Here is a 12,943-nt window from a genome sequence, read left to right as displayed (position 1 = left end):
AACACAACTAAGTTATTGTGCTGTATTTATGCACTAAAGAAGCTTTTGCAGACATCTCCTTAATCACACTCAAGACCGGACAACAAGCAAGCATATCTGTCTCTCTTTTAATTTGATATTACCTTACTTTTGCTACTTCCTTGAGAAAATCTAACATTGTGTCTGATTTAAAAGCACCATCAGGTCCACAGTTTTAACTGTGGCTTGCTGATAATATAGATTGATCCAAATTTAGGCATCATTTTGGTTGTTTTTGCATTTAGAATTATTGCCAGTTCTTCAAGATGACCTGTTAATTTCTTAAGCTTATGCATTTGTTAATTACTGTTTAACTTCTAAAATGTCTTTCCTCTTTTTCAAGATGTATTTTTGCATAGTAATTCCACCCAAAATATACTGTTTACTGCTTTTTCTAAACCTCTAAATATATTACCATCTAGAACATCTTTGATACATGTCATTCTTATTTTAACTTCAAATCCAAGCCTTATTGTATATTTTTGTGAAGATTTTTTAAGATTGATCATAAAGTCAGTTTTCTTATGGAAGCCTGTGAAAATTGGAAAGATTTTCTGAAAATGTAACAAGAAAACCGAAACAAAAAAATAATCCTTGATGGAGAATTGTCTCGTGATAAACTGTTTTCCCAGTGTAATCAATAACCTGACAGTGTATTATGCTATTTGCATTTAGATTGGTGGATGCACTAGTCTTAACGTCTTCTGTGTACGAGAAAACCGATTAGCACGAATTCCTGCTGAGATTTCCCAGGCCACAGAATTGCACGTACTTGATGTTGCTGGGAACAGGTGAGTTGTTTTAAAGGTGAATTTTAATATAATAATACAGTAAAACCAGTACTCCCAGCCATCTGAACCAGTCTGTATATCTATTTCATTGTAAGACAAAATAATAATGCAGCAAGTCAAATTGAAATAAGAATGTATACCACTATGGTTATTACAGAACGTGTCTGTGTGTGTGTTTATCTACTGTTGTATAAATGGCTTGTGAAGTTAAAACAGTGACTGTAATACGGGAAGTTTTCTATTGGGCTTAAAGTGTTACAGAACCCCATGCAGTGTTTACATATTAGTTTACCTTTGCTGTATCCCGTGTTGTCCATATTGCAGCAATTTTGTTTTTTTCCACATATTCCTGATAGTCTTGATATATTTTTATTCACACATATGTAAATAAACTAGGGCATTACTTTGCGATCCTTAAACTTTTTTTTTTTTCCTTGGCGAACGCTCCCAGGTGAATGTTGAGAAATGTATTTCACAGTAAATGGGTTTATTGTAAACTTTGCAGAATGTTCTGTAACACTTAAATATTATTTTTCAGTGTAAATCTAGTATGATGTAAGAAATAAGGGGCAAATATTCAAAGGTCTTGCGAATTTTCTCATCTTTCTTGCAACTCTGCTTGCGCTGCGAATGTTTTGCGTAAAATCGCAAGTGAGTGAAATCTGAACGAGTTGAGGAGAAACTGCAATTATCGCAGCGCTGCGGAAATGAATAAATTAACATGAATTATCACAAGAAATCAACACTCTCGAGGTATAGAACCATTGCAACCTTTTGCTAAATGAAGACTCATTATTTGGGCTTGACGAGGCATAGCCCCAGCACCTCTTCAGCTATGAAAGTTAAAAATGTCATTCAATGTTTTTCTCTCAAATGCGTTTTCTTACAATTCTCAACACAGTTTCATCCATTCTGCAAGTTCTTGTGTGCGCTAAACAGAGACAGTCCACTGCCAGGGACATTTAATTACTTTACCATTTATGTGCCATAAAGATGACACTGGCTGCGAAAGAAGGACTGCGACTCTATTGTCGTTTTTTATACACAAATGAAATAAGCTTACTTGATTTGAAAAACGTCTTGAACGATACAAGAAAATTCCTACTACTTGGTTTGATTGAATGAGTAGTACACAACAAGCTTCAATATGAAAGCTGAACATTAATTTCAATAAACAAGACGTTTTTTAATGGAAACAAATATTGTAGCCTACTTCACTATAGTGAAAACTGGCTTCTGTTATTTTTAAATAGCACTGCTTCCGATTTATACGACTGCTTAATACAGGAACAACATTTTATTATGGGTTAGTGTTGAAGTTAAACGTGTTCATGCCTGCCTGTACCCCTACCCCCACACAGGAACATTGCCTGCTAACTTCCCCTATTCCAAAAAAATACAGAAACAGTAACGGTCTGGTTCTCTTTCCTTTTTTCAATGAATAGAATTGAATTAATAGAAAATAAAAACAAACCAAGCTAACAACTATCTAGCCTAAACAGAAATGTATTAATTTATGTTTTGCAATCTCCACAAACTGCGGGTTCTGTTGCATTCACAACGCTAATAATATTAGATATAGCTAGATATAGCGCAGACCATCGGTCAAGCCAATGTTTGTGTAGGGTACGTGTATCGTGTGTTTTTTTTTTTTTTTAATTGATTGATATATATATATATATATATATATATATATATATATATATATATATATATATATATATATATATATATATATATATATATATACAGACATGCTCAAATTTGTTGGTACCCTTACAGTTCATTGAAATAATGCTTCATTCCTCCTGAAAAGTGAATTAAAAGCTATTTTATCATGTATACTTGCATGCCTTTGGTATGTCATAGAATAAAGCAAAGAAGCTGTGAAAAGAGATGAATTATTGCTTATTCTACAAAGATATTCTAAAATGGCCTGGACACATTTGTTGGTACCCCTTAGAAAAGATAATAAATAATTGGATTATAGTGATATTTCAAACTAATTAGTTTCTTTAATTAGTATCACACATGTCTCCAATCTTGTAATCAGTCATTCAGCCTATTTAAATGGAGAAAAGTAGTCACTGTGCTGTTTGGTATCATTGTGTGCACCACACTGAACATGGACCAGAGAAAGCAAAGGAGAGAGTTGTCTGAGGAGATCAGAAAGAAAATAATAGACAAGCATGGTAAAGGTAAAGGCTACAAGACCATCTCCAAGCAACTTGATGTTCCTGTGACAACAGTTGCAAATATTATTAAGAAGTTTAAGGTCCATGGAACTGTAGCCAACCTCCCTGGGTGCGGCCGCAAGAGGAAAATCGACCCCAGATTGAACAGAAGGATAGTGCGAATGGTAGAAAAAGAATCAAGGATAACTGCCAAAGAGATACAAGCTGAACTCCAAGGTGAAGGTACGTCAGTTTCTGATCGCACCATCCGTCGCTTTTTGAGCGAAAGTGGGCTCCATGGAAGAAGACCCAGGAGGACTCCACTTTTGAAAGAAAAACATAAAAAAGCCAGACTGGAATTTGCTAAAATGCATATTGACAAGCCACAATCCTTCTGGGAGAATGTCCTTTGGACAGATGAGTCAAAACTGGAGCTTTTTGGCAAGTCACATCAGCTCTATGTTCACAGACGAAAAAATGAAGCTTTCAAAGAAAAGAACACCATACCTACAGTGAAACATGGAGGAGGCTCGGTTATGTTTTGGGGCTGCTTTGCTGCGCCTGGCACAGGGTGCCTTGAATCTGTGCAGGGCACAATGAAATCTCAAGACTATCAAGGCATTCTGGAGCGAAACGTACTGTCCAGTGTCAGAAAGCTCTGTCTCAGTCGCAGGTCATGGGTCCTCCAACAGGATAATGACCCAAAACACACAGCTAAAAGCACCCAAGAATGGATAAGAACAAAACATTGGACTATTCTGAAGTGGCATTCTATGAGTCCTGATCTGAATCCTATCAAACATCTATGGAAAGAGCTGAAACTTGCAGTCTGGAGAAGGCACCCATCAAACCTGAGACAGCCTGAGCAGTTTGCTCAGGAAGAGTGGGCCAAACTACCTGTTAACAGGTGCAGAAGTCTCATTGAGAGCTACAGAAAACATTTGATTGCAGTGATTGCCTCTAAAGGTTGTGCAACAAAATATTAGGTTAGCGGTCCCATCATTTTTGTCCATGCCATTTTCATTTGTTTTCTTATTTACAATATTATGTTGAATAAAAAATCAAAAGCAAAGTCTGATTTCTATTAAATATGGAATAAACAATGGTGGATGCCAATTACTTTTGTCAGTTTCAAGTTATTTCAGAGAAAATTGTGCATTCTTCGTTTTTTGTGGAGGGGTACCAACAAATTTGAGCACGTCTGTATATATAATATAATATAATATATATATCAATGTCGGCCTTATGGAGTCATCTGAATGCCTTTCCACATTTAATTTTAAACAGTTTAAATACCAAACCATTACAAAACATTGAATAATATTGCATATACACAGAGCAAAAAAAGTGGACGGGCAAAATACATAGTTGTTGTGTCACTCCCCCTCCCCGCATGAGGGGGTGGTACTGCCCCCTCGGCTCTATGGGTTACGTGCCTATATATATATATATATATATATATATATATATATATATAATATATATATATAATATAATCTGTATATATCTATATATATGTATGTGTGTGTGTAATATATATATATATATATATATATATATTAATATTATAGGTCCTGCACTTGCGAGAGAAAAACTCGCAAACCCATTTTTTCCAAAGCAGCATCTATTTTGAACACACTCAAAAGCGCAACTTTTTTTGCAAAAAGGACTTGCGAGAAAAAATCTCTACAACTCCCCTTGCGAGACACACAAGGAGTTTGAATATTTGGTCCTAAGTCTTTTAGTTATAATAATTACAATGATAAGGAATTGATTAAGAAAACTATTTGTATGAACATGTCGTTATTCTCTCTCTCCCTTCCTGTAGGAACTGCTTTTGTGCAGAGAGAAATGCCAGTTAGGAAATTCCAAAAATGTTGGCAGTGCTCACAGCAGAAGGAAAGATTAGGTTGCAAAGGATAGAAGTACAATAGGCAGCAGGGCATGTTAATACCTTATATAGTTAGCTTTGTCTGCATAGTCCATTGGAAATCAGCACACAACATAATACCAAAAGTTTTCATTTACAAGCCTACAGTGTAGTACACCAGTATTTCAAGTTGAGGGATTAGTTTGTTGGTTGGTCACATTATAGAAAAAAATTACACAAAATTGTCCAGCCTTTACTATTAACCTTTTCCTTCTTTTAAGTTGTGTCTGTTGCATAACCGGTATTATGTAAGTATTTAGTGTTTTTGACTTTCTATTTAATAACAGGTTGACGTATTTACCAATGTCCCTTACAACTCTGAAACTGAAGGCTCTTTGGCTGTCTGAAAACCAATCCCAGCCGCTGCTTACGTTCCAGACGGACGTGGATACTGAAACGGGGGAAAAGGTTCTGACCTGCGTATTACTTCCTCAGGTGCATTCCAAACCAGACAGCCAAGGTACTTTGTTAACCTATTTTGTGGTGGTGTAGTGTATATATTTATATATCCCCTTCAGTCACCGTGTGCCCACATGTTACATTTCCTGTCCACCTATCTGTTTTATGATGTATATGTGCTTGTTTGCAGTTACAGGAGGGCAACTTCCCGAACGCCACAGGGTTCACACCAACTATTTTAAAATTTCTAAAAATATCATTTGTGACTGAAGGGGATGTTTAGGGATGACGGGCATTTTTAAATGTATTTTTCTACTTTGCTTTCACATCACGGGCGTCATTTGCTGTGCGATCTACATGGCATTATGTCTTCCACTTTTTTTTTTTTTTTATTTAGTAGTCGCCAGTTAGTTTTTTTTTTTATTGTTTTCTTCCCAATTGAATAGTGTCCAATTATTTTTGTTTAGCTCAGCTCACCACTACCACCCCCGCGCTGACTGGGGAGCAGCGAAGACGAGCACACGTTGTCCTCCGAAGCGTGTGCCGTCAGCCAACAGCTTTTTTCACACTGCAGACTCACCATGCAGCCACCCAGAGCTGCAGCGTCAGAGGACTCAGCTCTGGGCAGCTTATAGGCAAGCCTGCAGGCGCCCTGCCAGACTACAGGGGTCGCTGGTACGCAGCGAGCCGAACACCCTGGCCGACCTAAGCCTCCCTCCCCCCGGGTGGCGCTCAGCCAATTGTGCACCGCCCCCTGGGAGCTCCCGTCTTCGGTTGGCAAAGGAATAGCCTGGACTCGAACAGACGACTTCCAGACTATAGGGCGCAAGTGCTGTTACTGGATGCGCCACTTGGGAGCCATATGTCTTCCACTTTTTGACCCCCCCAGATACATAATATAATCACATATAAGATAGTCGAAGTTTTCTTCACAAACAAATAAAATATGTTTTTCAAAACATCATTCTTTTCTAATCTAAACTGGATCTGGAATGAAGGCAGTGACGGTTGCTATGTGGTGTAATAGCTTGCGTTCAGAGTCTCAAGGCATTGGCGGCATTCATTCATTTTTGATTGATAGTTCATTGTTGTCCAGTGATTATATCAACAACACAGAATTACATTGCATTTTATTATTTCTATAATAATATAATATTATTGATATCATGATGAGTCATAGGGAGGTGTTGGAAACTATTAATGTTGCTTATGCCCAGGTGCAATTATTTTAGTACCATAGATCCAAAAATGAGATTTAGGCTCATGTGTAGGGTTGTGCTATGCATTTTCAGGTTTCGATTCGATCCTATTTAGATTTTAGATTCTTGTCATTAAATTCCTGTTTCTTTAAAAATTTATATATATATATAATTCTCCGCCCATCCATTGCTTGATCGGGGTAACTTAAATTATCAATAGTATTCGGTATTGCAATTCTCGCAGAATATAATTTAAACACCCAAAAACCATGTGGCATTATTGCACTAGTTTTAGAACAGTACCGGAATGCATAGCTGCTCTATTAACTCATCGTTGTCTTTTTCACAGTGGATCGGCAGAAAATAATATTTAAGGTGGTGCACTACAGTATTAGATACATTCACATTGAAATGTACTGTTCCAATTACTTAAAATGTTACATTGCTTAAGTATGCATTTATATTGAAAGAAATGATTAGGCAATGTTATACATGAAAATCAATGGATTTATTTTTCTAATATTTTCACCGTATGCAAATGTTGGTATTAGTTCAACAAATGAAAGGTTCTTGTGTAAACATGTTACTACAAACTTTGCTACATATTTCTAATTTTTACATTCACAGGAATGTGGTGCTTATTTAGCCGTTTATATTTGCTACAAAGTGTCTTTGTTTGTGGAAAGCAGGTGAAATGTATTAAACTTTACTAAATCTTTTGTAAATCTGGTGAGTTGTAGTCGGATGGGTGTTCTAATAAAGAGTTAAACTGCATTATTACCGCTGGCTCTTTTTGTAAAGCCCATGCAATGCAATGTCCCTAGCTGCTACTGTAAAATGATTAAAAATGATGATGATTGTACCGTTATTAGTTTAATGTAGCACTAGTTACAGTATGCAACTGTGAAATGTTTACTTAACTTAGATATCGGAAGCTGGCAGCAGAGCAATTAGGTTAGAAAAAAACTGAAATCATTTTCAATTAAAAATATATTTGTGTCCAAAACTACTTTCTCAGCTATTTCAATATTTCATGCATGAAAGGATTAATAGTTGTGGTGTTTCTGGTTGTTCCATTGCTAAGTAGGAGTTGCATACTCTTCTATTGCTATAATCTAGTTTTATATAAAATACATTGCTGAGGGTCTTGAGTTATTTTTAAGGGTTTTTATCTGCATGATAAAGCTGCCAGTTCTGAGGAGGTGCTGAGCTGTTTATCAGACCTGGTTTTGGCATGTTATTTAATGTTTGACTTTATAATGTAGCATTAATTCACAAAGTGGTTTTATTAGTATATTTGGTGTAACAACACAAGGAAACCCTTGGTCTAAATCTGCATGCCAAAATCTTTTTTCAGCTCTAATTGTCATACAGTGTTGCTGGCATGATACTCGAATAAACACTGTCTGACTGTGACATAATTGGGTGCCACTTACACAGCACTCTAATATAAATCTGTAGGGGGGGGGGCAAAAAAAATAAAAATAAATCCAGCTCCCCTCCCCCAACCCAGAAGAACTGTTCCGATGACACAAACCTAATCCTGCTAGATACCAATAAACAGAATGGCATTTTATATGAGGGGTGGGCTCAGAGTGGCAACCCATACTGTACAGCAGGCATTAACAGCATTTCTGTGCATGCCTTTCATTGTGTCTGTAGAGTGTGATGATGTCAAGTAGTTTCATTCTAATGGGGTAGCATGTTCTGTGCCCTTTTTATACAACTTTAGATAAAACTGTTGATATTGCAACCAATTAGCAGATTGAAGAACTAAAGAGGCTTAGTGTTATCTGTCAGTCGGCCATCAAATCCAGACTGTAGTGCTTGACAGAATGTTCTTCATTCCACACCCTTTTGAAATGCATTTGTCTTTTTACTGCAGGCTCCCTGGGTTTTCTTTTTTCATTTACCTGTTGAGCACCATCATTTGTTTTATAAGCCTCAAATGTGCAGTTTTGAAGGAAAAGAATGTTATAGCAAACACATACTTTTATTTAAAAACTTGATATTTGGTATTACACTAAGATAAAGAAACATCTGAAGGGTGAAATTGTTCCTGCCCTTTCAGCGGATTCTTTCCTGTCATTAACCAACCAGCTGCTTCCCCTTATTGACTGACATGCTTTTAGCCAATAACATGCTTTGACCCCTGCTGAGGTAAAATGACCTAAGAAGTGCAAGTGTAATATTGATGTTCTAAAATAAAAAAATACACTCTGTAACATGTGTTTCTTTTAAAACTGCACAAAACTTTCATATTCCTCAGCATGCCTAAATCCTACAGCTGGGAAGTAGGAATGAGCCAAACAGAAATAAGGAAATAAATCTGGATCTGGGGTGGGGGGTTATTGAAATACTGTGAAAGAATGTTTTTCATTTTGTAAGTCAGCTTCTTAAACATACATAAATTGATTGTTTTCACAATTCACACACTCAATTTCAGTGTGATATTTTTGATATAAAAACTGTTTTTTTTGTTCTTGCTCTCAGATAACTTGGCTCGCTGTGGTGTGATTGAAAGCTTGGTTAACGAGATGTCGGATGAGGCATGGAACGATCAGGCAGTGAACAGAATCAGTGCCATTCGCTTTCAGGAGGAGGAGAAGGATGACGAGAATGACGAGGGAAAGGTTTGTGAACGGAGCATTCTCTTAAGAGTTCCTGCTGGGGAAATTAGAAATCCTGCCTGAGAAACACACTGATACAGGCAGGTTTAGTAATCTTAAGTCACTCACCATTTTGATGAGGCACGTAACGTACAAGATTCTCTAAGATAGATTTTCATATTTTTTCCAAATAATAAAGGAAACTAATTGTTAATGTCAAAATTACTGTAAAAAACATTACTTTTTGGACCTTTTTTAGGGGGACTTTTGGCCCCTATTCAAATATTCAGAAGGGACCGGTTGTTTATTAGTAACTTTATTAGGCAAAAATATAAAAATGTTCACTTCGTCCTGTAAAAGTGATAAACTCATGCACTATTATGAAAGTAGATGAAGCACAAGGTGCATTTCATTACATTCTTTTGGAAGTTATATTATGTAAAAATATAGGTCCCTTTAATTCTATTTCAAGAAATAGGCCTCCAGTTATATGGAAATACAGTTGACTTTCTCTTTGTGACAAGCTTACCATTCAGCGCACTCTCTGTCAGCCCCTTTCAATTTGAAAACTGTATGAAGATCCCCCTCTTTTGGGACCAACTCTCAAATAAGACCCTGTGGTGATCTTAACGGAGGGATTCCACTATAAGTCTGGTACAGGTGCGTTTAGGGAAAAGTGATGGATCTTAAAAAAAAGAGAAATGCTCTACTGTGTACCCATATTGAGCTGTGTTTCCTTTCCCAAGTACATCCAGTTTGTTGCATGTCACGAGTGCATGCAAAAATGGTCAACATTAGAAAAAACAACAACCCACTAAATCTTTTTCATTTATCCAATTAGAGTTTAGTAATAACGTTTGGGGAATTTCCTTGGCATTAGTGAAACCAATAAAATGTGGTGTTTTTATTTCAAATATTTTATCAGGCTGTACAGTAGACTGGACAAAAAAATAATGTAACTTACTATTCAAAGATACAACACAGCTTAGATGAATCTGATTCCAAAAGTGAATTAATATTTGTGACTCCATAAAACAAGTAGCTGCTTTATACAAGGTGCCACTTATTCTCTTGCATTGAACAAAGGTAATCGGTTCTGGGGTTTACTAACTGGTGAACACGCGACTACTATGTTCAGGTGACAGGTGATTCAGTTTTTACCATTTTACAGTACCCAAATCAAATGGCCGGTATGGGGAATGAATGCAATATAGGGTTCAAATAGAAAACATGTCACGTGTTACTGTTTGTTTATTGTCTGAACTTTACCAGATGAAAGTGTCTGGGCGCCATGCAGTGACGGATGTATCATGTTCGTTTCTCCAGGGAACTCTTTTGAGGAGAGCCACTCCGCACCCCGGGGAGCTGAAGACCATGAAGAAGACTGCAGAAAATTTACGGAATGACATGAATGCAGCTAAAGGGCTGGATTCCAACAAAAACGAGGTCAATAATGCTAGTGACAGAGTGACGACTTCTGTGTAAAACTTTACCTCAGAAACATTTACCGCCTGTGTCTCCCCTGACTGTTATCACCTTCACCTGGGATCCTGCCTGGACCCTTCTTATCCAGTACCTAATTACATCTAATAATAGCAAGATGGTACCTGCCGCTGCTAGCTGGGAGAATGTGCCTTGTTTTCATCCAGTCTTTGCAGCATTATTCTGCACAAATCTTTGAAAGAATTTGAAACCGTGCTAGTTATCTATTTTTTAAACAACGAAAAATTATAGATGCTACTGTGTAATATTATCATAGCTTTTATATATATATATATATATATATATATATATATATATATATATATATATATATATATATAATTATAATGATTTATTATTATAATTTTTTTTTTTTTACACAGGGTGAATATGCTTATTTGGGATATATTATGCCCAGGTATTTTTGGACCTACTGATAAAAAAAAAATATATATATATATATATATATATATATATATATATATATATATATATATATATATATATATATATATATATATATTATATTGTATAGTTTGATGTGAAAAATTATACTTTTTATACATTTTTGGCAGCTCAGATGGTGTACATTTTTTACGTTTTGTACAGCAAGTTTCTTAATAGATGACGATTTTTAAATTGGTATGTCTTTTATTTTATTTTTGTAGAAAAAAAACTAGGTTTCCTTTGACTTGTCAATTGTCTTGACTGTGCACAGTGGTCTTTCGTGTACCACTACTTGGTGAGGACAGGAAGTTTTAGTCTCTAGAATACTAGAATAACATCTGCATTTTTAAACCCAGCATGGACACTGACAATTAGAAACTGCATTGAGGACTTTACTGTTTTTAACTTTTTAATCTGATCATTTTTAAAACAAATCTGATTATTGAATATAAAAAATGCAGTTGGTGTAGAAATGTAAAAAATGTATTGATCTTTTTAAAAACCATGCATTTTGAAAACTGATATGCCAAACTAATGTTTGTATGATACAGTACATTTTCTTTTTTTGTTTGTATGCAAAAGAGAAAGCCATGGAAACCCAAAACTCTGATATCAAACAGGCAATGGCTTTTTTTTTTGCTGATATATAACCACTGATAGAATACAATAAAATCAAATGAAAACCATAATGCTCCATTTGTTTTTGTTTTTCCCTGAAATCATCCAATGGCTTTTTTTCTTTTTTCTTTTGTATAACTTTGTACAGATTGTGGCACAAATCAAGATGGTGGACAGGGGCAGAGGCTGTTTTATTAATAATGTAAACTCTGGTGTATCTGAATAATTCCATTTAAAATCACTTGTTGCTGACCCCATTATTAACCTAGTTTACTAAAATAGAGATAGAGGAAAGAGGGCTACAGAAGAATATAGTTATGGAGTGCTAATCAAGGTTTTAAAATCAATTTTCTTGCTTCTTGCATATCACTAACAATATTATCACTGCGCCCTTTTTTCTTCTTTATACTTGTGTTTAATATGCAGATTTTGGAAAGGCAGTGTTATGGAGGTTGATGTTACTGCTACTTCCCGTGCTGTAGCTTTGTTTCAGAACAGGCCATGTTACATAAGCAATACAGTACGTTTTATTCTAAATAAAGGATCTGCTGCCGTTTTTAGATATTTAAAACATACCCAGTAATGTTTTGGAGGATTGCTGTGAAAAAGAGCCCTAAGGTTTCCCTGTCCAAGTGCATTCAATTGACCTTGTTTAAAAAAAAAAAAAAAAAAACATTGTTAACCTATTTTGGTAATGAACCAATTCCAAAAGAGCGAGAAATAGTGTTTTTAAATACTTTTCTTTATGCATTTGTATAAAGATATGTGATGGGCACTTTAGTGAAACACTTTTTCATCCACTATACTAACCTTTGTGATGTAAAGTTTCTTATTGGTGCATTCCCATACCCTTTCACTGTGCTGAACAGCTTCTCAAACAGTTTGAAGTGTTTTCTGTCACTTGAATGTTCTTCGGCTCTTCACAGAAGTAAAGAAACACGACACGGTCTGATTACAGAGGATAAGTACACTCTTAGTTATTTAAGCTAGGGCCCTGTTTTTAAGTAAGTGCAAAGGAAAACATTTCTGAGAATTAATAAACAATTGTAAAGGGGGTTGCACATGTAGGCAAAACTACACAATCGTTTTTCTATAATACTTTCAGCCAAACCACAACTACATTTAATATACTTGTTTATAAATGTTTGTATTATTTTCTCCAAATACACAATAAACCAACAGGAAACCTCATATGAAATCAAACTGAAGTTAAATATTTTTCCAAACAACTGTGTTTCTTTAAACTTTGACATATCATTTTTACAGTTTCCATCTG

At 35.6% G+C, this 12,943-nt stretch overlaps 1 protein-coding gene across 2 annotated transcripts in view; it reads left to right on the top strand.

Moving 5' to 3' along the window:
• The window catches only part of LOC117402488 (leucine-rich repeat-containing protein 1), a 48,388-nt gene extending 37,514 nt beyond the window's left edge, over window positions 1-10,874 (top strand). For both annotated transcript variants that reach the window (XM_034003687.3, XM_034003686.3), the window contains 4 exons: window positions 694-809; window positions 5,201-5,373; window positions 9,005-9,144; window positions 10,447-10,874. In XM_034003687.3, the coding sequence (XP_033859578.3) occupies window positions 694-809; window positions 5,201-5,373; window positions 9,005-9,144; window positions 10,447-10,605 (588 nt within the window). In that variant the 3' untranslated portion in view covers window positions 10,606-10,874. The remainder of the gene's footprint in view (window positions 1-693; window positions 810-5,200; window positions 5,374-9,004; window positions 9,145-10,446) is intronic.
• The last annotated feature ends 2,069 nt before the right edge of the window (window positions 10,875-12,943 follow it).

This window comes from Acipenser ruthenus, chromosome 5 (genome assembly GCF_902713425.1).
Source record: "Acipenser ruthenus chromosome 5, fAciRut3.2 maternal haplotype, whole genome shotgun sequence".
NCBI lineage: Eukaryota > Metazoa > Chordata > Actinopteri > Acipenseriformes > Acipenseridae > Acipenser > Acipenser ruthenus.
The sequence above is the reverse complement of the archived record's forward strand: the minus strand, read 5'-3'. Positions and strand labels throughout refer to the sequence as shown.